At 44.1% G+C, this 20,880-nt stretch overlaps 1 protein-coding gene across 1 annotated transcript in view; it reads right to left on the bottom strand.

Moving 5' to 3' along the window:
* Positions 1 to 4,105: 4,105 nt before the first annotated feature.
* The window catches only part of LOC115468606 (fibrinogen-like protein 1), a 47,531-nt gene continuing 30,756 nt past the window's right edge, over positions 4,106 to 20,880 (bottom strand). Inside the window, exons 6-9 of the mRNA XM_030200428.1 lie at positions 18,414 to 18,511; positions 18,209 to 18,297; positions 8,714 to 8,904; positions 4,106 to 5,523 (exon numbers count right to left, since the gene is read on the bottom strand). Of these exons, the coding sequence (XP_030056288.1) occupies positions 5,343 to 5,523; positions 8,714 to 8,904; positions 18,209 to 18,297; positions 18,414 to 18,511 (559 nt within the window). The 3' untranslated portion in view covers positions 4,106 to 5,342. The remainder of the gene's footprint in view (positions 5,524 to 8,713; positions 8,905 to 18,208; positions 18,298 to 18,413; positions 18,512 to 20,880) is intronic.

Here is a 20,880-nt window from a genome sequence, read left to right as displayed (position 1 = left end):
CTGACCCTCCCCACCACTTTCAATCCCCCCCTCCCGCCGCCGCTGCCTGGTACCTTTGCTGGCGGAAGTCCCCAACCCCCAGCAGCTGGTCTTCTTCAACACCAATCTTCGGTGCCTTCGCTGATCCCAACCCCCGCCAGTAAAGGTACCATGCAGCAGCGGCGGTGCAAGGGGGAATTGAAAGTGGCGGGGGGGGGGGGGTCGGTGGCTGGGGAGGCAGGCTAAATTGTGCCCCCCCACCTCAGGCTCTGGACCCCCCCTCCCACCGTCTGGGTACGCCCCTGCTGCAGACTGATTAGTGTAAGGGTCCCTTAAACTGTAAGCTCGCTGGAGGACCTTACCACCTAAATTTGTAACTCATATTTAGAAGGGTGAGTAAATAAAAATCAGGAGTACCTTTCTCTGATGAATACACACAGTATAACTTTGTATCTTTATTACCCAGTACAATAAACATACACACTGAACCCCCTCTCCTAACCAAATCAATACAGTAGCCTACTGTGGACGTCTAAACAAGTTTGCTGGCTTTATTTGGTGAAGCATGAAAATATACTTTCCATTTCTCCCCTAAAGATCAATTAAAACAAATATGGCAAATGTGATACTGAATTCAAAAACAACAAATTCTGGTGCAATAAAGATCATTTTCCCTATCTGAAATTACAGAGCTGGTGTTCTGGGCTGGTGAGTGGGTGACAGGATAGAATCTTCGGGTAGTTAATGTTTCCAGATAAGGATACTTATGCCTAAGCCAGAGTATGGTGGGTAGAATCTTAAGGGGCCGATGCACAAAGCCATGTGCCAGAGCAGGGCCGCCGAGAGCCGGGCCCGGGACAAGGCTGCCCCTGGGCCCCCCCACCCGAGGTTGCCGCCCACCCGAGGTCGCCAGGCCCCCCTCCACCCGCTATCGGGCCGGGCCCCCGGAACTAACCTTAAGCCTCCTTTCACTTTGCAGCAAGCTGTGGCAGGGCAGACCTCTCCTCCTTCCTTCCATGCCCCGCCCTCGCGGATGTTACGTCAGGCGAGGGCGGGACATGGAAGGAAGGAGTGGCCTGACCTGCTGCTGCTTGCTGCAAAGTGAAAGGAGGCTTAAGGTTAGTTCCGGGAGTGACGGAGGGTGGGCCAGGCGGCGGCGGGCCCCGGGACTTTTGTCCCCCCTGTCCCCCCCTCTCGGCGGCCCTGTGCCAGAGCTGGCTCCATGCTCAGTTTCTAAAACAAAATTAGTGAGCAAGAAATACCACAGCATGCTGTAAGCAATGAGAATGCAAATTACTGCTGTGTTAAAAATGTGGTGGTAATCTACAGTTCATGGCAAAATATCACCTGACAGGAAGGATGAGAAAAAAAATCAAACCATAGGTATTCTGTTTCCCCTCCTCCCCCCATAATCAATGCCCCAACAATGATTACCTACCACCTCCTCGACCTGACCAGATAACCCCCCACACACACTTAAGACACAACTCTCTGATGTCTAGTGGCATCTGCCCTTCCTCCCTCCCCCCATCCACCCCAAATGAAAAAAAAAAACATTCCCTGGTGTCTAATGGTGCCCCCACCCCCACCAAATCATTCTACCTTTGAAAGAGGCAGAAGTAATGCCCTCCTTAAAAATAGTGCCATATGGCCCTGCACAGTGAATCCTGGGGTGTACTGTGTGGGATCAGCTTGCCAAAAAGAACACCAACCCTTTCAAGTGCATCCCAGGATGCACTTCATGGGCAGTCAGGTATTGCCATTTTCAAAGATGGCTGTGTCAAGGCAAGAGTAAGTTGGCATCACTCCTGTGCTTTTCAAAGAGAACAGGGGTTTGAAGGGCCTGGGGAGAGGTTGGGAGTGCCATTAGACATCAGGGAATGTTTTTAACAGTTGGGGTTGGGTAGGCGCCACTAGACACCAGGAAAACTTTTTTTCAAACATCGGTGGAGGGGGGGGTTGGGGGGGTTGGGGATGGTGGGAGGCGGTTGCTAGACTACCAGGGATATTTTTTTTGGGGGGTGGGGGAGGGATCAGACATTAGCTTTTCTAGCCTATGCAGAGGGGGAACCAACCCTTCTATACAACCTCAGACCTGGCAGTAATTTTCTCACACAGTGCTGGCATTGTGTTATCTTCAAAACTTCTCTGCATTGGGGCAGAATAGCTAATACCCTACTTACAATTGATTTACATATGCTGTGTGCTGATGGTCACTTTATGAGCTAACTCCCATGCCGGGCTCATTCCTCCATGGTAGGCATGTATACACCTCATAATAAACATGCTCTACTACTCATGGTAGTTTTCTGCATTGGCCACTCAGTCTCTCAAAGGTACTGTTAGTGCTCTAAAATCAGCAGTATGTTATCTCCCTTTTTATCTTCAATAACTGTAGTTAGTTTTCTAATTGCCTTGCAGAGAGTTGGTCTACATGTCGTAGAATGAGGTCACCCCACGAAGATACTCATCTATGGTTATTTTTTCCCATTCAGATGGAAGTGTGAGGACTGCCCTCTAGTGAATTAAGGACAGAGCTACAGCCAAGGAAGGCCAAGCACTACACCTATTTCAGCTCTTAACAAATGTAGCACAGAGCAACACACTGCACACTGAGAGGTGGCCCTTGATATGTGATCAGGATTGTATAATTCAAAATGTTTATGGAAATTATGTGAATAGGAGCTGGGCAGTGATGTTCCTAGGGTGGCTGACACCCGGGGAGGATCGCCGATGCTCCCTCCCCCCCGGGTGCAGCGCGACCCCCCCCACCCCCGGCGAAAGGACACCCCCTCCCCCCTGGTGAAAGGACACCCCCCCGGGTGCATTTTTACTTGCTGGGGGGGGGGGGGGGGTGCCGTGCGCCTGTCGGCTTCGCTCGTTCCATGCTCCCTCTTCCCCCGGAACAGGAAGTAACTTGTTCCGGGGCAGAGGGAGCATGGAACGAGCGGAGCCGACAGGCGCGCGGCACCCCCCCCCCCCCAGCGGCGTGCACCCGGGGCGAACCATCCCCACCGCCCCCCCTTGGTACGCCACTGAAGCTGGGGTCACCTTATGATGACCCTGTGGATAGTTGTCCTGAGCTCAGTGGTGTTTCTAGACAGAAATATTTGGAGTGACAGTGGTGTGGGGGGGAGCCAAAGCAAGATTTTCACACATCATGCCCACCACCAGGTTACCCTTCACAATATAAGACACAACCGCCTTCGATGCATTTCACTTACCCCGTGAAACCACCATTATAATTGATAGCATCATTCAGCAAATATAAACCCTGAAGCTCCAGTTCTCTATCACAAATTCCATATTCCCCAACAACGGAGCCTTCCCCCTTACAACTCACTATACAAAAAATATTCAGATTGTGACCATCACCTCGGAACAGAATATAAGCAGGGCAAAGAGAATCAAAAATGCGTTTCGCTTGTACTTAGCTAAATAGAAAATATGTACATTTCCCAAAGCAGGTGCATTTAATTTTTTTAAAAAATGTTAAATAAAAATGGCCTTTTCTACTTTTTTTGTCTGGGCATTTTATTTTTCTAATTGGGTTGGACTTATCTTTTTTCCACTTTCCTTGTGTCAGTCTTCTAAATTATTCCAGGTTTGACTTTCCATTTCTTCTGTCTCCCCTTGTGTTCTTCCTTTCCTTCTCTACATCTGTCAGTATTCTGTTTTTTTTTTTTTTTAATGTTTCTTTTTTTCACTTTTCTCTGCTTCTATACCCACCCATGTGTGATTGTATCCCTCATTCTCCCTTTCTCTTACCTTCTGGTCCTTAGTTTCCTTTTTTTCATCTCTCATCTACCTACTCACTTTTCTTATCTCCCTTTCCAGTACTTATTTTGCTCCCAGTCTCCTATTTTCTCTCTACCTTTCACCCACATTTTGTTCCCCTATTTCCTTCCTATGTACTATGTGTCAGTTGCAACTTCATTAACTTCTGCAGTTTGGAAGGACCTTGGTTTGCTTTCTCCTTCGGCACTGGGGAAAGCTGGAAAAATCTCTTTTAAGCATTGCATAGAGTTTGCAGAATTTCAGAATCAAGTGGCTGGAGAGTGAATGTGTGTGTGTGTGTGTGTGTGTGGGGGGGGGGGGGGGGGGGGGGGAAGGGGAGGAGGAAGTCCTTACAAACTGAAATGGCTGCCAGCTAGAAGGGCAATTCAGAAAGTCTCAAAAGTAAGCATACTGCCAGGCCAATGACCTTCACTGCACTGTGATTTGCAAAAGTGTAAATGTACATACATTTTGTATACCTTATTTGCCCTTTTCCATGTGTTATTTGCTAGGTAATGATTTGCATAGTTAGTGAATGAGTTCATTTACCTGTTTTGCACAGCTAAATAATGCATAAAATTCAATGCTGATCAGTTACTGCAAGAAACATAAAGACTACTCCAGAAGGAAGATCCTGTTGACACAAATAAGTATTGAGGTGAGCACTAGCAGTTAAACTTAACAGATTCAGATCATACCCAATATACCTTGGCTTAGGAGTGAGGTTCATTACTGTCATGGTATCCAGAAAATCCTAAAGAAGGGTAAACAACCATAGCTGCTACCCCCCACCCCCTTGATCTCTTGGATAAAAGATTACAAAAGATACCTGGGTCAGCCAAGGCTAGTTTATGGTATGACCAGGTGAGGCACTGGATCAGACTGCCAAAACTCAAGGGTGCCACAAGATTGTCTCACTGGCTCATCCTTCACAGTGCTGAGAGTATGTTCCTTTCCTCTTGCAAAAGTTGGCTGTAGGGTGCCATACCCTTTTGAGCCTGTCCTGGGGTCAGCTAGTACAAACTGTAAGGCACAGGGCAGCAGAAGAACACAAATGTACACAATATGAGCTGTTTGGACAGCTGTTAAGGGAACTTATATGTTCCTTTAACACTTCAAAGTGATAATTTTCAAAGGTTCCCACCTTTTCACCTACTGGATGAAATTTCAGTGGAGAATAAGTATGGATCTGATAATCTAATCGCCTTTTTGAAGTCTGGCTGAAATTACATGCGCCACAGAGGACCACGTGTACTTCAGCCAAATTGAAGAAGTGTAATTTTCAGACTGCCAGTTCACCTGGGTAAATAACTCTGAAATTTACCCTCTTTGTGACCAGAGAGGATATACAGCCCTCCATTCGCCAATAGGAGAGATACGTTAGGAATGGTAGATTCCTAGTGGCATACTCTGTCCAGCAAATTCAGCTGTAACCTAATTTTTGGAATCCTGCCAGGCATGTGTGACCTGGAATGGCCACTATTGGAAACAGGATACTGAGCTTGACGGACCTTTGGTCTGACCCAGTGTGGCAAAATCTTATGTTCTTACAACAATATAGATGTAAAACACATGACAAATCAATACTAATTGTTCATGTCATCGCCACTGCCCATGTTGACAAAAGATGGCCGTCTGATCTTCATCACTGTGTATTTTAGGGAGTACCACAAACCTCGCCAGGTTGACCAAACCACTCCATTGTCATAAGGCCCTGTGTAGTTTCCATTTTTGTAATACACTCCATTCAGATTAGCAACATGGCATCTGAAAAGCAGAAGAGAAGGGAGTAGGGTATGTGATCTGTAGAAAAGAAATTGCTTACTTGATGGATTTCAAGATGTATACAGTGTTAGCTAGTTATTGGATTTGTTTTTATTGTTAATATATGTGATATTTTATTGTGTTACTGCATATCAAATTAAGTAATAAGCAGTATATCAATAAATCAAATCAAATGAAACAACAGCACTGTAAAGCACTGATCTTTTCTTGTGTTCTCACTAGGAAGGGTCAGTGTTGCACAGTTGAGGTAGAAACCCTCTCAAAACACTGAGGAGGCAGTTCTGCAAATAATGTGGGGCAAGAGCCTGTTCTGTTTGGACACGCAGGCGCCGGCCAAAATCGGCTTTTGATTATACAGATTTGGCCGGGTTAAGGAGATCGCCGGCCATCTCCCGATTTGTGTTGGAAGATGGCCGGCGATCTCCTTTGAAAATAAGCTGGATGGGCATCTGCGTGTCTCAATAGCAGACTATGGACTTTTCCTCCAGGAATTTGTCCAAACCTTTTTTAAACCCAGATACGCTAACTGCTATTACCACATCCTCCGGCAAAGAGTTCCAGAGCTTAACTAATCATTGAGCGAAAAAATATGTCCTCCTATGTGTTTTAAAAGTATTTCCATGTATCAACAATGAATGAGATTTCATCCACAGAGATGAAAGAGATTTGCATCTAATGGAGGCAGTGCATGCAAATCAAGTTCATGCATATTCATTGTGGATATCCTGAAAACTTGACTGGCAAGGGGTACTCTAGGACCGGACTTGGGAAACAATGTCCTACACAGCTAAGTAGAGGAGTGGCCTAGTTGTTAGTGCAATGGACTTAGAATTAGAGGACCCCACTTCAAATACCACTGTGGCTCCTTGTGATCTTGGGCAAATCACTTAACCCTCCTTTGCCTCAGGTACAGACTGAACTCTGAACCCTCAGGGACAGAAAAATATCTAATGTACCTGAATGTGCACTGCTTTGATAGCTTTCAGGCTTGCAGGGGGTAATTAATAAAATAAAATAAATAAATAAAAGTTCATCTGAATATGGACCCCAAGGTTTCCATTCAGTATAGACAGCACGACTCCCACCAGAATACCATACAAGTTCTCCTCCCCCCATCAAGAAAGCAAGATGTTCAATCTCCCCCATTAGAAATGTGCCCCCCACAAATTCCATACAATTCTGCCTATCAATTAGGTAGTATGCAAAGTGATTCATGTGGGAAAGAGGAACTTGAACTATCGTATGTGATGCGAGGTTCCACATTAGGAGTCACCATTGATGATACTTTGAAACCCTCTGCTTAATGTGCAGCAGCAGTTAAGAAAGCAAATAGAATTTAGGAATTAATAGGAAAGGAATGTAAAATAAAAATAAGGACATTATAATGCTTTTGTAATGCTCCTTGGTGCAACTGCACCTTGAATACTGTGTGCAATTCTGGTCATCACATCTCAAAAAAGATATGGTGGAATCAGAAAAGGCACAGAGAAGGGCGACGAAAATTATAAAGGCGATGGAATGATTTCCCTATGAGGAAGGACTAAAACAGCTAGGGTTTTTCAGCTTGATGAAAAGATGGGTGAGAGGAGATATGATACAGGTCTATAAAATACTGAGTGGAGTGGAACAGGTAGACGTGAATCGCTTACTTAGTCTTTCCTAAAATATTAGGACTAGGAGGCACGCAATGAAGCTACAAAGTAGTAAATTTAAAACAAATCAGAGAAAATATTTCTTCACTCAACATGTAGTTAAACTCTGGGATTTGTTGTCAGAGAATGTGGTAACAGCAGTTAGCTTAGCGGGGTTTAAAAAAAGGTTTGGATATCTTTCTTAAAGAAAAGTCCATAAGCTATTATTAAGATGGTCTTAGGGAAATACCACTGCTTATTTATAGGATATTCATCAAAAAATATATATATGGCTTATATCTACTCCTTCACAGTTCTAACGACAAAAAGATATATAGGAGGATATTGTATATACCACTTATATCTTATAGGTGAGGTGGAGTCTTATATTATTGCACACGGCTGTTGCTCACTTCACTCCCGTGGTGAATCCTTGCTCGTGTGTCTCATTCCAATCATCGACTCCTACCCCCTCCTTCCTATGCTAATCTTCATTACAATACGTTTATCATATTGCACTCATAAAATTCATCATGTAAATATACTGGTAAAAAACTTAGCTTCACTTGGCTTGGTGAACTAATGCGCTCCTTTATAACTGGTGTGCCTGTATACTGGTGAGTCGATGATTGGAATGAGACACACGAGCAAGGATTCACCACGGGAGTGAAGTGAGCAACAGCCATGTGCAATAATATGAAACTCCACCTCACCTATAAGATATAAGTGGTGTATACAATATCCTCCTGTATATCTTTTTGTATTTCTAGGATAAGCAGCATAAAATGTATTGTCCTGTTTTGGTATATTGCCAGGTACTTATGACCTGGATTGGCCACTGTTGGAAACAGAATACTTGGCTTGATGGACCTTCGGTCTCTCCCAGTATGGCAACGCATATATTCTTATGTTCTTATTTAAAAAAGAAGAAACAGCTGAAGCCCTGGTTGGTGTGCCAGTTCCAGTTGAACTAGAAGCCTACAGGAGTGAGATGAAACTGCCAGTTGAAAGAAATTAATGCCTGCTTCAGTCTTGTGACTGCAACTATCACACCGAAAGAGAGCTGATGAGTCAGGCTAGAAATCAGCACACACAGTGCCAACCTTCAGCCCTGCCTGTAGTGCTGAGATCTGTGGGACAGGAGACCCTTTTTAGTCTAATCTTGGTACCCACTGATGACATCAGGACTGGGGCGTCTTTTGGAGGAGATATGCCTGGGCCTCTGGCTCAGAAAGAATGAGAGCCACTACAGAGGAAACCCCAGCTAGAAAAGGAGAGGCACTGATAGATTGAGTCTCAGAATAGACTTCTCCTCTGTCTCTTTGCAATGACAGAAGCTGTATTTCTTGGGAAGGAGAAGACGGGGGGAAAGACTAAAATACTGTTCTAGTAAAAGCATAATGCAGTAAAAAATCTTCTCATCTCCCCTTGTGAGCAACACGGATGTACCTCATACACAGATAGCTCAGAATGAAGAGAAAATACCAACATACTACAGTTATTACAAGACCCTTCTCAAAGATGAAATGGAATTCATGTACCTGTTAAACCACCAGCCAGACATGTTCTCCTTGGCGCAGCTGCCTGTGAGGAACCTGTCATTATCCTTGTCCCAGGTGCTGAACTGCATCCCTTTGAGAGAGGCTGACCACTGAGTCTCTGTGTTGCTTCCACCAGAGAGTGCATCCCCAGCATTTCCAGAGTACGTACTCACCCACAGTCTATAATTATCCTACAGGACAGCAGTCAGAGAGTGTTACTATATCAGCAGAGCAATGCAAATCGTTATACGTTTACTCACATGCACTGGATCTTTCATAGGAACATGATAACACTGGTATACTTAATCTCTGTTTCTCCCTGGCAATTTTGGGGCACAGACCATAGAAGTCTGCTCAGAACTGGTCCTATTTTCCAATATTGGAGTTGGGTACCCGGTCAAAATCGCCCCGACAAAAAAGCTCCAAACAAAAAAGCTCTTGACATAAAAGCCCCCGTCATAACAGCAGCCACTGTCAAAACGGCCTGCCCACAATATAGCCCTTGACAAATTGGCCCCCCAACAAAAGGGCTCGATCAGAATATGGCACTGCATTTTTTCCTAATAATCTTACCTTCTCAAACAGGATAAGGTTGGTAAGATTATGAAAATGATGACAATATTGTGGTTTTTTTTAATTAGCATGTTGATGGAAGAATAGTTTCCTTAAACAGCAGAACAGATCATGAATACAAGTTGGTAGATATAGAATTTTGTTTATTTTTATATGCTTTATGCAATGTAATGCTGGTAGGAGCCTTTAAGTTTTCACTTGTAGTTTATCATCTCTTTTTGTGATATGTTATTTTTTTTCTAAGGGGCTATTTTGTTAAGGGAGCTATTTTGTCTAGGGGCTATTTTGTCAAGGGTTTTTTTGTGGGAGGGGCTATTTTGTCAAGGGCTGATTTTTCAAGGGCTGTTTTGTTACAAGGCTGTTTTGTCGGGGCTTTTTTGTCAGGGCTCTTATGTCGGGGTGCCCTGGAGTTACCATCGAAGCCCACTCCAACCTTGATCCTGATCCTCAGGAGCTTAGCCGAGATTGGGTGGCAGAGCCAGTGGTGGGAGGCGGGGCTGGTGGTTGTGAGGCGGGGATAGTGCTGGGCAGACTTATACGGTCTGTGCCAGAGCCGGTGGTGGGAGGCGGGGATAGTGCTGGGCAGACTTATACGGTCTGTGCCAGAGCTGGTGGTGGGAGGCGGGGCTGGTGGTTGGGAAGCGGGGATAGTGCTGGGCAGATTTATACGGTCTGTGCCAGAGCCGGTGGTGGGAGGTGGAACTGGTGGTTGGGAGGTGGGGATGGTGCTGGGCAGACTTATACGGTCTGTGCCAGAGCCAGTGGTGGGAGGCGGGACTGGTGGTTGGGAGGCGGGGATAGTGCTGGGCAGATTTATACGGTCTGTGCCAGAACTGGTGGTGGGAGGCGGGGCTGGTGGTTGGGAGGCAGGGATAGTGCTGGGCAGACTTATACGGTCTGTGCCCTGAAGAGGACAGGTACAAATCAAGGTAGGGTATACACAAAAAGTAGCACATATGAGTTTATCTTGTTGGGCAGACTGGATGGACCGTGCAGGTCTTTTTCTACCATCATCTACTATGTTACTATCTGTTTTTTTGCAATTTACAGAAACCCACACCATAGAAGTCTGCCCTGAATTGGTCTTACTTCCCAATTGAGGAGGCAGTGTTTGCAAATTTATCTCATGTATATTCCTTGTGCATATATTGAAAACCTGACTGGCCGGGTGTGCCCTAAGGACTGGGTTGAGAATCTTTACTCTAATTGACTTAAAGTGCATTAATTCATAAGTTAACATATGTTAAATCAATTTAGTGCACGCTATGTACCAAATTCTATAAATAGCGTTGAAAAACCATCACTGAAAAAATAATGTGCTAAGAGATACTTTATAAATGGTGCTGAAAGTTAGGTGCTGTTTATAGAAAATGCTTACTGCTGGATTCTATATATATCGCACCTAGCATCCTGCGCCAAAATCCAAGTGTATACTGCAACAATGCACATAACTTAATTGGCTTAATAAGCCAATCAGTGTTTTTAACAGCACTTAACAAGCAAGAATGAGCACTGACAATAATTTATGCGCATAACTCACTAAGCATATTCTGAAATGCACAGAGCCTAAATTCTAATGTGCAGAGCCAAAAAGTGCCGTGACTATGGGTATTTCGTGGGCGTTCCGAAATTTATACTCACTGTTATAGAATAAGCCCCTCTGTGCCTAAATCTACAAGCCAATATTTACGCCATGTTTTCCTTGGTGTAAATGGAGGAGTGTAGTTCTAGGTTCTGGGATATCAACTAAGCATATTCTAAATACCATGCCTAAATCTAGGAACCGCTTATAGAATACGCTTAGGCAAAACTTTTTCAGGTGCCATATATAGAATCATACCCTTAGCACCTAACTTTAGACATGAGGATTTACAACAAGTAAACCCTAGTGTAAATTCTCACGCCTGCATTAGGCACAGATTCCCCTTATTCTATAACAGTGCACATAAATTCTAGGAATGCCCCTGATTCACCCTGGTCACACTGCTTTTTCAGAGCTACGCAACTAAAAATGTGTGCATAATTAAAGCCAATTAGCACCGATAATTGATCATTAGCACCCAATTATTGATGCTAATTGGCTCACAAGCTAACCATTCGCTATTCGGTTAGCATGCGGCAGCATAGCTGCGCTGAGTGGTGTAGCCAGACCCAGTATTTTGGATGGGCCCAGAGCTAACTTAAATGGGCCCTTCCATGGCACAACACTCCACAACCCTACCCCCCCCCCCCCCCCCCCCCCCGGAGATATTTAAAAAAAATAGATTTTTTTCACCTACCCCACTTCAACATCTCTCCTTCTCTGTGATGTCCTAGCATCTGCCCACCCGTCACTGAACCCTATCCCTCCCCCATGTACCTTACAGGTGTCCCCAGCACCTGCAGCGATTCAGTTATTGCTGCCTGCGCTGGCCCTGCAGGCTTCTATCGTCCGGGTTCCACCAGACGGGAAATGATGAAAGCGAGGGTGGGACCTGGCCAATGGAAGCCTCCAGGGCTGTCACAGGCAACAATAACTGAATCACTGCAGGCGCCTGGGATGCCTGTAAGGTACACCAGGGAGGGATGGGGTTCATTGGCATGCGGGTAGATGCCGGGACACCGCGGAGGAGGAGAGATGTTGATATGGGGTGCCACCGCTGGGTGGGCCTGAGCCATGAATGGGTGGGCCTCTGCCCACCCAAACCCACCCGTAGCTACACCACTGGCTGCACTAACTGATTAGCACAGAACACACCTACTCTACACTCCCTGACCTGCCCCCAGTGCTAAAAAATAAAGCCTATTTTTAGTGCATGGTTTGTGCACACAAATGGAAAAGTTAGTGTGGGAGGCCTCAGTGCGCCCTGCAGTACACCATTTAACACTGCGGTAAGCACAAGTTGGTGTTTACTGCAGCTTTGTAAAAGGGCCCCAAAATAAAGTGCAGTTTATTGTAACTACAGGCCACTCCATTTAAGCATACTTTGGATAAGCACATACTCTGTTTCCCTGCATGATTAAGCTCCGGACCGTTTTAAAAAAAAATTGATTTCAATGACCAATGACTTAAGTTTGTCACACCAGCTGTAGACAAGGTAACGTTTGACTGTCGACTGTGTATGGCTCTGGACTTTGCGCAGTGGGTCTTAATATACTAGATTTTTGATTTGATGCTACAGTGGTGGAAATAAGTATTTGATCCCTTGCTGATTTTGTAAGTTTGCCCACTGACAAAGACATGAGCAGCCCATAATTGAAGGGTAGGTTATTGGTAACAGTGAGAGATAGCACATCACAAATTAAATCCGGAAAATCACATTGTGGAAAGTATATGAATTTATTTGCATTCTGCAGAGGGAAATAAGTATTTGATCCCCCACCAACCAGTAAGAGATCTGGCCCCTACAGACCAGGTAGATGCTCCAAATCAACTCATTACCTGCATGACAGACAGCTGTCGGCAATGGTCACCTGTATGAAAGACACCTGTCCACAGACTCAGTGAATCAGTCAGACTCTAACCTCTACAAAATGGCCAAGAGCAAGGAGCTGTCTAAGGATGTCAGGGACAAGATCATACACCTGCACAAGGCTGGAATGGGCTACAAAACCATCAGTAAGACGCTGGGCGAGAAGGAGACAACTGTTGGTGCCATAGTAAGAAAATGGAAGAAGTACAAAATGACTGTCAATCGACAAAGATCTGGGGCTCCACGCAAAATCTCACCTCGTGGGGTATCCTTGATCATGAGGAAGGTTAGAAATCAGCCTACAACTACAAGGGGGGAACTTGTCAATGATCTCAAGGCAGCTGGGACCACTGTCACCACGAAAACCATTGGTAACACATTACGACATAACGGATTGCAATCCTGCAGTGCCCGCAAGGTCCCCCTGCTCCGGAAGGCACATGTGACGGCCCGTCTGAAGTTTGCCAGTGAACACCTGGATGATGCCGAGAGTGATTGGGAGAAGGTGCTGTGGTCAGATGAGACAAAAATTGAGCTCTTTGGCATGAACTCAACTCGCCGTGTTTGGAGGAAGAGAAATGCTGCCTATGACCCAAAGAACACCGTCCCCACTGTCAAGCATGGAGGTGGAAATGTTATGTTTTGGGGGTGTTTCTCTGCTAAGGGCACAGGACTACTTCACCGCATCAATGGGAGAATGGATGGGGCCATGTACCGTACAATTCTGAGTGACAACCTCCTTCCCTCCGCCAGGGCCTTAAAAATGGGTCGTGGCTGGGTCTTCCAGCACGACAATGACCCAAAACATACAGCCAAGGCAACAAAGGAGTGGCTCAGGAAGAAGCACATTAGGGTCATGGAGTGGCCTAGCCAGTCACCAGACCTTAATCCCATTGAAAACTTATGGAGGGAGCTGAAGCTGCGAGTTGCCAAGCGACAGCCCAGAACTCTTAATGATTTAGAGATGATCTGCAAAGAGGAGTGGACCAAAATTCCTCCTGACATGTGTGCAAACCTCATCATCAACTACAGAAGACGTCTGACCGCTGTGCTTGCCAACAAGGGTTTTGCCACCAAGTATTAGGTCTTGTTTGCCAGAGGGATTAAATACTTATTTCCCTCTGCAGAATGCAAATAAATTCATATACTTTCCACAATGTGATTTTCCGGATTTAATTTGTGATGTGCTATCTCTCACTGTTACCAATAACCTACCCTTCAATTATGGGCTGCTCATGTCTTTGTCAGTGGGCAAACTTACAAAATCAGCAAGGGATCAAATACTTATTTCCACCACTGTATATCGACAGATTGATGGTTTTTCCATAGACATTCTTGAGAGTGTAAAGACTCCTGAGGCAGGCCGGTTGGCTGAAACACGACTGTGTTGAGTCTTTTAAGCTACACAATAAATTTAGACTGTTTAAGCATCATCTAGAGACCATATCTTTGTGTCCTCTTCACTGTGTCCTTTGTGACACCAGCTATAAGTACATATTCCACTCATATGCCAGCATTTGATTAGCCCCATTGGCAATATTATTCCATTTGGGTGCACAATTACTCAACTGGCCAGCCACCTTGTGTCCTTTCTCCCTTGTGTGCCCCCACCACTGCAGCTGTTCAATTCCTTTGGCGTGCAAAGTTCACTCTCCCTCATTAGTTCCCAGCCTTGTGATGTATTCAGCTCTCTAACCAGCCCCTCATCTCTTGTCATTTCCAAGGAGCTGATCCAGAGCTTAAAAAAAATGAATGAGATTCCAACTGAATAAAAACACTGGCTGCTTAAATGACTCCTGGCTGGTTAAATCACTTGTTTGAGGTTAGATGCTCATTTTCAGTGGCACTTAATTGGTTAGTGCTGCTAAAAATGTCCAGTTAGCATCAACCTCAAAACTGACTATTTTGCAGGTTTTCCAGGGGCAAAGTCAGCACTTGACAGGAGTGGCCTAGTGGTTAGAGCACTGGTCTTACAATCCAGAGGTGGCCGGTTCAAATCCCACTGCTGTTCCTTGTGATCAAAACCAAAGTGCTTAAAATTCCATAACTACTAAAAGTATACCTACAAAATATCTCTCAAGTTCTCAAAAGCTGTCAAAAAGGTTTAAAATGTGGGACGCATTGAAAATGATACTATGCATTTCAATCATGTCTGTGCATTCCAATGATCTCATCAATGGGTTCCAACCCAGTGGAGGAGTGGTTAGAGCACCAGTCTTGCAATCCAGAGGTGACCGGTTCAAATCCCACTGCTGCTCCTTGTGATCTTGGGCAAGTCATTTAACCCTCAATTGCCTCAGGTACAAACTTAGATTGTGAGCCCTCCTGGGACAGAGAAATATCCAGAGTACCTAAATGTAACTCACCTTGAGCTTCTACTGAAAAAGGTGTGAGCAAAATCCAAATAAATAAACTGGTCAGGGAAACTACATAATTAGAACTGCACATAAGTACCCCGCGCTTTCCCACTCATGGCAGGCTCAATTCGGCTTAGGTACTTATTTGTACTTGGGGCAATGGAGGGTTAAGTGACTTGCCCAGAGTCACAAGGAGCTGCCTGTGCCTGCAGTGGGAATCGAACCCAGTTCCCCAGGACCAAAGTCCACCACTCTAGCCACTAGGCCACTCCTCCACTCAGTCAGTTCACCACAGCCAGTTACATGCTGGATATCACACTTAACTCCTATGGTTTAGCTGGTTCCAGAAACCCATAAATTCAATGTGAAGTCTGGGCACGGCATGGCATTGAATTTCCAGGCAAAACGCTGGTGGTGGACAGCAAAACGCTGAGTGCTGCTGGCTATCAACTGCATTGGGTGTTAAAGAAAGTTTGCAATATTCTGAAAGCACGCTTTCTGTTTTCATTTTTAAAATGTTGATGATATTTTGTAGTAATGACAAGGCTGGAGAATATTTCAGCAACAACTATATTAAAAAATTAGAGATCCTTATAAGGCTTTCCCAGTTTGCCCATGGGATATATGGGGTCAGAAATGAGGCCTTAGGACCACTGTTCCCTCTAAGCTCAGCGGGAGTCCTCCATCTACAGTCCTGCCAGTGGGGGATGCTGTTTCACTATCACTTTTTCAATAGTGAGGGACAGGAAAACTCTGCAGGATTCCAGGAAACCTGCCTATCCTTAGCGACTGAAAATACAGTATTGAAGCACTGCCCCCTACTGGCAGCAATGTAGTTGGAGGACTCATGCTCAGCTTAGAGCAGCGGTTCTCAAACGGTGTGTTGCGACACACTAGTGTGTTGTGAACACCCGGGAAGTGTGTTGAAGGGCCGGCACACAAAGTGGCTTTTTTTTCTGTTTGTATTTATTTCTCTGTTTTTAATTTTCTTCCTGCTGCAGATCCTGCATTTCTTCCTTCCCTCTCCGTGAGTCCAGTGCCTCTTACCTGCCGCCTACCCTGAACTCTGACTGTATCTAGATTCTGTTGGACTGCTGTCTTCCTCTACTTCTCTCCGGTCTGTCAACTGCCTTTGGCTGTTATCCACCTTGGATCCTGCTCTCATCCAAAAGGACCTTCTATGGACCAAGTCCTGCTGGCTGTCTGAACTCCAGGGCTCAACCCTTGAGGAACGGTGGCTAGTCAGGTGAAGAACCCAAAGGCTTCCTTCTCGTCTCCCAGAGTTGGGGTGATTCCTTCTTCCTGAGTCCAACAGTGATTCCACTTCACTAAGTCTGATTCCTCCTATATCCCAATGGCTTGATTTTGTGCGTTTTTCACTTGGACGGTTTTTGTTTTTTTTTTCAAAAATGGACCAAAAAGATAAATGCACAGAGCACAAAAGCATTTAGCAAAAAGTCATTTTAGAAAAAAAAAAGATAGATGTTTTTCTGTTTTCAAAATGGCTATATTCCCAACTTGAATTTTGGACAAAGATGGACTTAGACGTCATCCTGGGGAACTGAGGAACTGAGTTCGATTCCCACTTCAGGCACAGGCAGCTCCTTGTGACTCTGGGCAAGTCACTTAACCCTCCATTGCCCCAGGTACAAATAAGTACCTGTATACAATATGTATGCCGCATTGAGCCTGCCATGAGTGGGAAAGCGCAGGTTACAAATGTAACAAAAATAAAAAATAAAAAAATATATTGAAAATGCTCCTCTTTATATTTTGTTGGAAATGTATTTCTGTTTTTAATTTCTCCTGTGTTGTGGTACATGTCTAGTTTGACTTCTTGGGATTGCCAGTTCAATTTTTGTCTTCATATTTGTATTTCAAATTTGTGATCCCTTGTTTTGTATTTGGTGAGGGTCAGTCTGTGTTTTTGTGTGTCATGGAGGTGTGGTATTCTGTTTGCATATAGTTTCTGTGTAGAACTCTGTAGCAGTCCCACTTGTTCAGTTTTACTCATGGGCCATTATAGTTGCCAGTTTCCCCTGAGGATGCCGTGTCAGTGAAACAGGGATCTCCTGTTGGGAATTTCTACTGGTTTTTTTTCCAGCCTTCAGATGAGTATTTTGAAAGTTGCTTTCTATAGCTGCAATATTGCCATTATCATTGATATGCTGGATTGTATTGCTGAAAACTTTCATTGACTGGAACTTTTTTTTGTCTATTCATGTGGTATCTCTGTCTGTTTGCAATCTTTTGTAATTATTATTATTGTGGAGTTTTTTTGACCAATGATTGAAGGGGAGCTTTTCACTACTATCAGTTGTGGCTGTTTGTTTTAAAGCCTTGTTATTGCTGAGGTCTTTTTTCTCCACATTTTTTTGGGATTGCAAGGCAGTAAGAGGTACCTTCAGTAGAAGAGAGGTGATTTTTTTCTTCGAGCATTTGCCTTATCCCCCTCCCCCCCCCCCCAACCTACCATAGCATACCCTGGTAGTCTAGTGGCCTCTTCAGGGCAGGAAAGAACACTCTTTCTTGTCCGCTGACACTGACCTCCCCGGTACCGCCACTTCTTGAAAATGGCTGCTGAGACTTCAAGCGGAGGTGGGTTGAGGCAGGGCAGAATTTTTTTTTTTGTGTCCTCTTTTTTTTGTCTCCATAAATATGGTAACCCTATCTAAGCTGAGCAGGAGTCCTCCAACTGCATTGCTGCCAGTAGGGGGTGGTGCTTCAATATTGCGTTTTCAATTGCTAGGGACAGGCAGGTTTCCTGGAGTCCTGCAGAGCTTGCCTGTCCCTCACTATTGGAAATGTGATGGTGAAACAGCACCCTCTACTGGCAGGACTGTAGATGGAGAACTCTTACTTGGATCAGAGGGAACAGTGAGTATGACCCTTGTCACTGGCACTTATCTGAGTAACAGCACTTGTCACTAGGATTAGTACAACTGAATATCAGGTGATTAGTAATTGACCTGATAATAAATGTTCTTAAATAAATATTTTTCAATAAGCTGCAATAACATAAGTGACCATAAACTTACAGGTGCAGAATCTTTAATAAATACTACAGGAAATCACAGAGGGGCAAGAGTCTGACACACAGTTTTCCTTCTTACCTGCTCATCCTTTATGTGGAAGGTTTCATAGATAGCATATCTTTTTTCCCCCTGCCAGTCCATCAGGTCAACCTTCAGTACCATCTCGTCTGCATATAAAGCAGCATTTGGTTATAATATAAATAGGATATAGCGCCTGGGAGGGCTCTAATGTTAGTATTCTAGAAACTGGAAAATAAATCCTGAGAATAACCGGACCCCTTACCATTGCTTAGTAGATGCAGAATCGGATCATTGCCCAGCCAGTATTCATCATTCTTCTCCTTGTACAAGCCAAATCCAAGCTTGTAATCTGCCCATTTCCTGCCATAAGAAACCAGAGCATTTCAAAGATTCCCACACCCAATGTACACTCATGCTAGATACTGAATTTCAAATTATTTCATTACCAATTTATCAAATGTATGATAAATACTGCTATATGTTTCGTTTTGAACATTTTATAGGGGTTCAGTCCTGGTCATTTGGGAATGGAGGAGTGGCCTAGTGGTTAGAGCACCAGTCTTGCAATCTAGAGGTGGCCGGTTCAAATTCTGCTGCTGCTCCTTGAGATCTTGGGCAAGTCGCTTAACCCTCCATTGCCTCAGGTACAAACTTAGATTGTGAGCCCTCCTAGGACAGAGAAATATCCAGTGTACCTGAATGTAACTCATCTTGAGCTACTACTGAAAAAGGTGTGAGTAAAATCTAAAAAAATAAATAAATAGTTTATCATGTTTACAATCTCAGAATGAAGGAGCCTACCAGGTCTACTCTAACAAACTGGATCCATCATTAGCATCTCATAGTCATTTACTATAATCTCATACAAAGCTTTTCTAGCTGTAGCACTGAGTTTATGGAATTCCCTCCCTGTTGAATTACGAATTGAAAAAAAACCTATCCCCCAGATTCTACATAGCGCACCCAGCATTCTGCGCCAAAATCCAGGTGTGTTCTATAACAGTGCGTGTAACTTAATTGGTTTAACAAGCCAAGCACTGTTGATATCACTGCTTAACAAGCAATTATGAGCACTAATTTGCAATAACTAGAATTTTTGCGCACAACTCACTAAAGGGGGGGGGGGGTCTTTTACTAAAGCTGAGCTTGAGTTATCTGAAGCAGGGCCCATTTAGGGGGTAAAAGATCCCCTAAACATATTCTGTAACTCGCTGCACCTAAATTCTAACGTGCACTTCCAAAAAGGGGCCCGACTATGGGCAGGAAAATGGGTGTTTCAAAAAACCTATGTGCATGGTGTTAGAATATACCTGCTCTTTGTGTAATTTAGGTGCCGGCATTTACAACAGGTTTTACTGGGGGGGGTGGGGGGGGGGAGACATTTCAAAATGGTTGAGTAAGCATGAACAACGATGGAGCTATACATTGCAGTCTATGCAACTGCATGAATTGAACAGACCCTTGGCGTGGGAAGCTTTTTTTTTGATCAATAAAGTGAAGTGTGTTGCTTTAAAAGTGTGCTGAATTCTGATTGGGTGTTTCGTAGCAGCGTTCTACTTAACTCTTATCGCCATTTTGAGCTTTACAGTCTATTGAGGAGTTTCTCACCTCCTGACGCAGCTTTGGCAAAACAAGAAGGGCTCCTTGTTGGGGTGCTAAAGTTTCGAAAATTTGGGATATTATGAAGTCATAGTAGCTGCTGTGCAAAGTTTGATGCAAGATTGGTAGCGAGACAATGGCAGTGCAGCATGACAATTCAGTTAAGTGCTACGTTCCATACAAGCTTCATCTAGTATGTTTTGAGAAACAATTGAATTTAAGACTAAGATTAATAGGAGGTTGTGTTTAACAGAAGAATTTGGGTATGTGTTGGGATTTTTAAGAGTCTGAACTGTTTTTTTTTCAGCGGTGGTTTTTTTCTCCTGTACTGGGAGTTGGCAGGTGTTTTCCACGGTTGTTTTTTCAGTTAGGCTCAAGCTGATAAAAGAAACCCCCATAGAGGTTTTGTTGAAAAGTCTATGACTCTCCTCGAGGTAGTTGAGGTTTTTGTTTACATGATAGCCCTTTACCATATCTTCTGTTTACACAATCAATAGAGCAAAATTTATTTTTATAGTGTTGGAATGTCATTTTTTGCTCTCCAAATTTAAATAAAATTTTAACAAGGTATTCATTACCAAGCTTTGGGCTCTATGTGAAATAGACTACAAATAAGGTTCCCTTATTAAGAGAAATTGTTTTTTCTTGCAGAGTGTGCTCACCGCATCTGTTGTTTCCTACGTTATAAGCGAATGAAAAGTATTCCTCCATTCCCAATAAGATGGCGGCGTAGTGTTTCCCATAAATACCTAATTTCTCTTTGCAGTCCAGCAACAAGACTGCAGGATCTAATTGAGGGTCCCTTTTACTAAGCTGCGTAGGCGCCTACGCGTGCCAAAATGGACTTACCACCTGAGTACCATGTGGCTCTTGTGGCAATTTCATTTTTGGCGCGTGTCCGCTACGCATGTCTGAAAAGTATTTTTTTATTTTCTGGCGGGCGTGTATATATATATATATATATATATATATATATATATATATATATATATATATATATATATATATATATATATATATCTACTATAATAAAACTCACCCTCAACGTTCTGAGGACACTGACGTCAGTGAAGCCAAGCCCTGACTTCCTTCAAAAAGGTTCGAAAGTTCGTGGTGGTGAAGCCACCAAA

The sequence above is a fragment of the Microcaecilia unicolor genome, chromosome 4 (genome assembly GCF_901765095.1).
Source record: "Microcaecilia unicolor chromosome 4, aMicUni1.1, whole genome shotgun sequence".
Lineage (NCBI taxonomy): Eukaryota > Metazoa > Chordata > Amphibia > Gymnophiona > Siphonopidae > Microcaecilia > Microcaecilia unicolor.
This window is presented reverse-complemented; position numbering and strand designations above follow the sequence as displayed.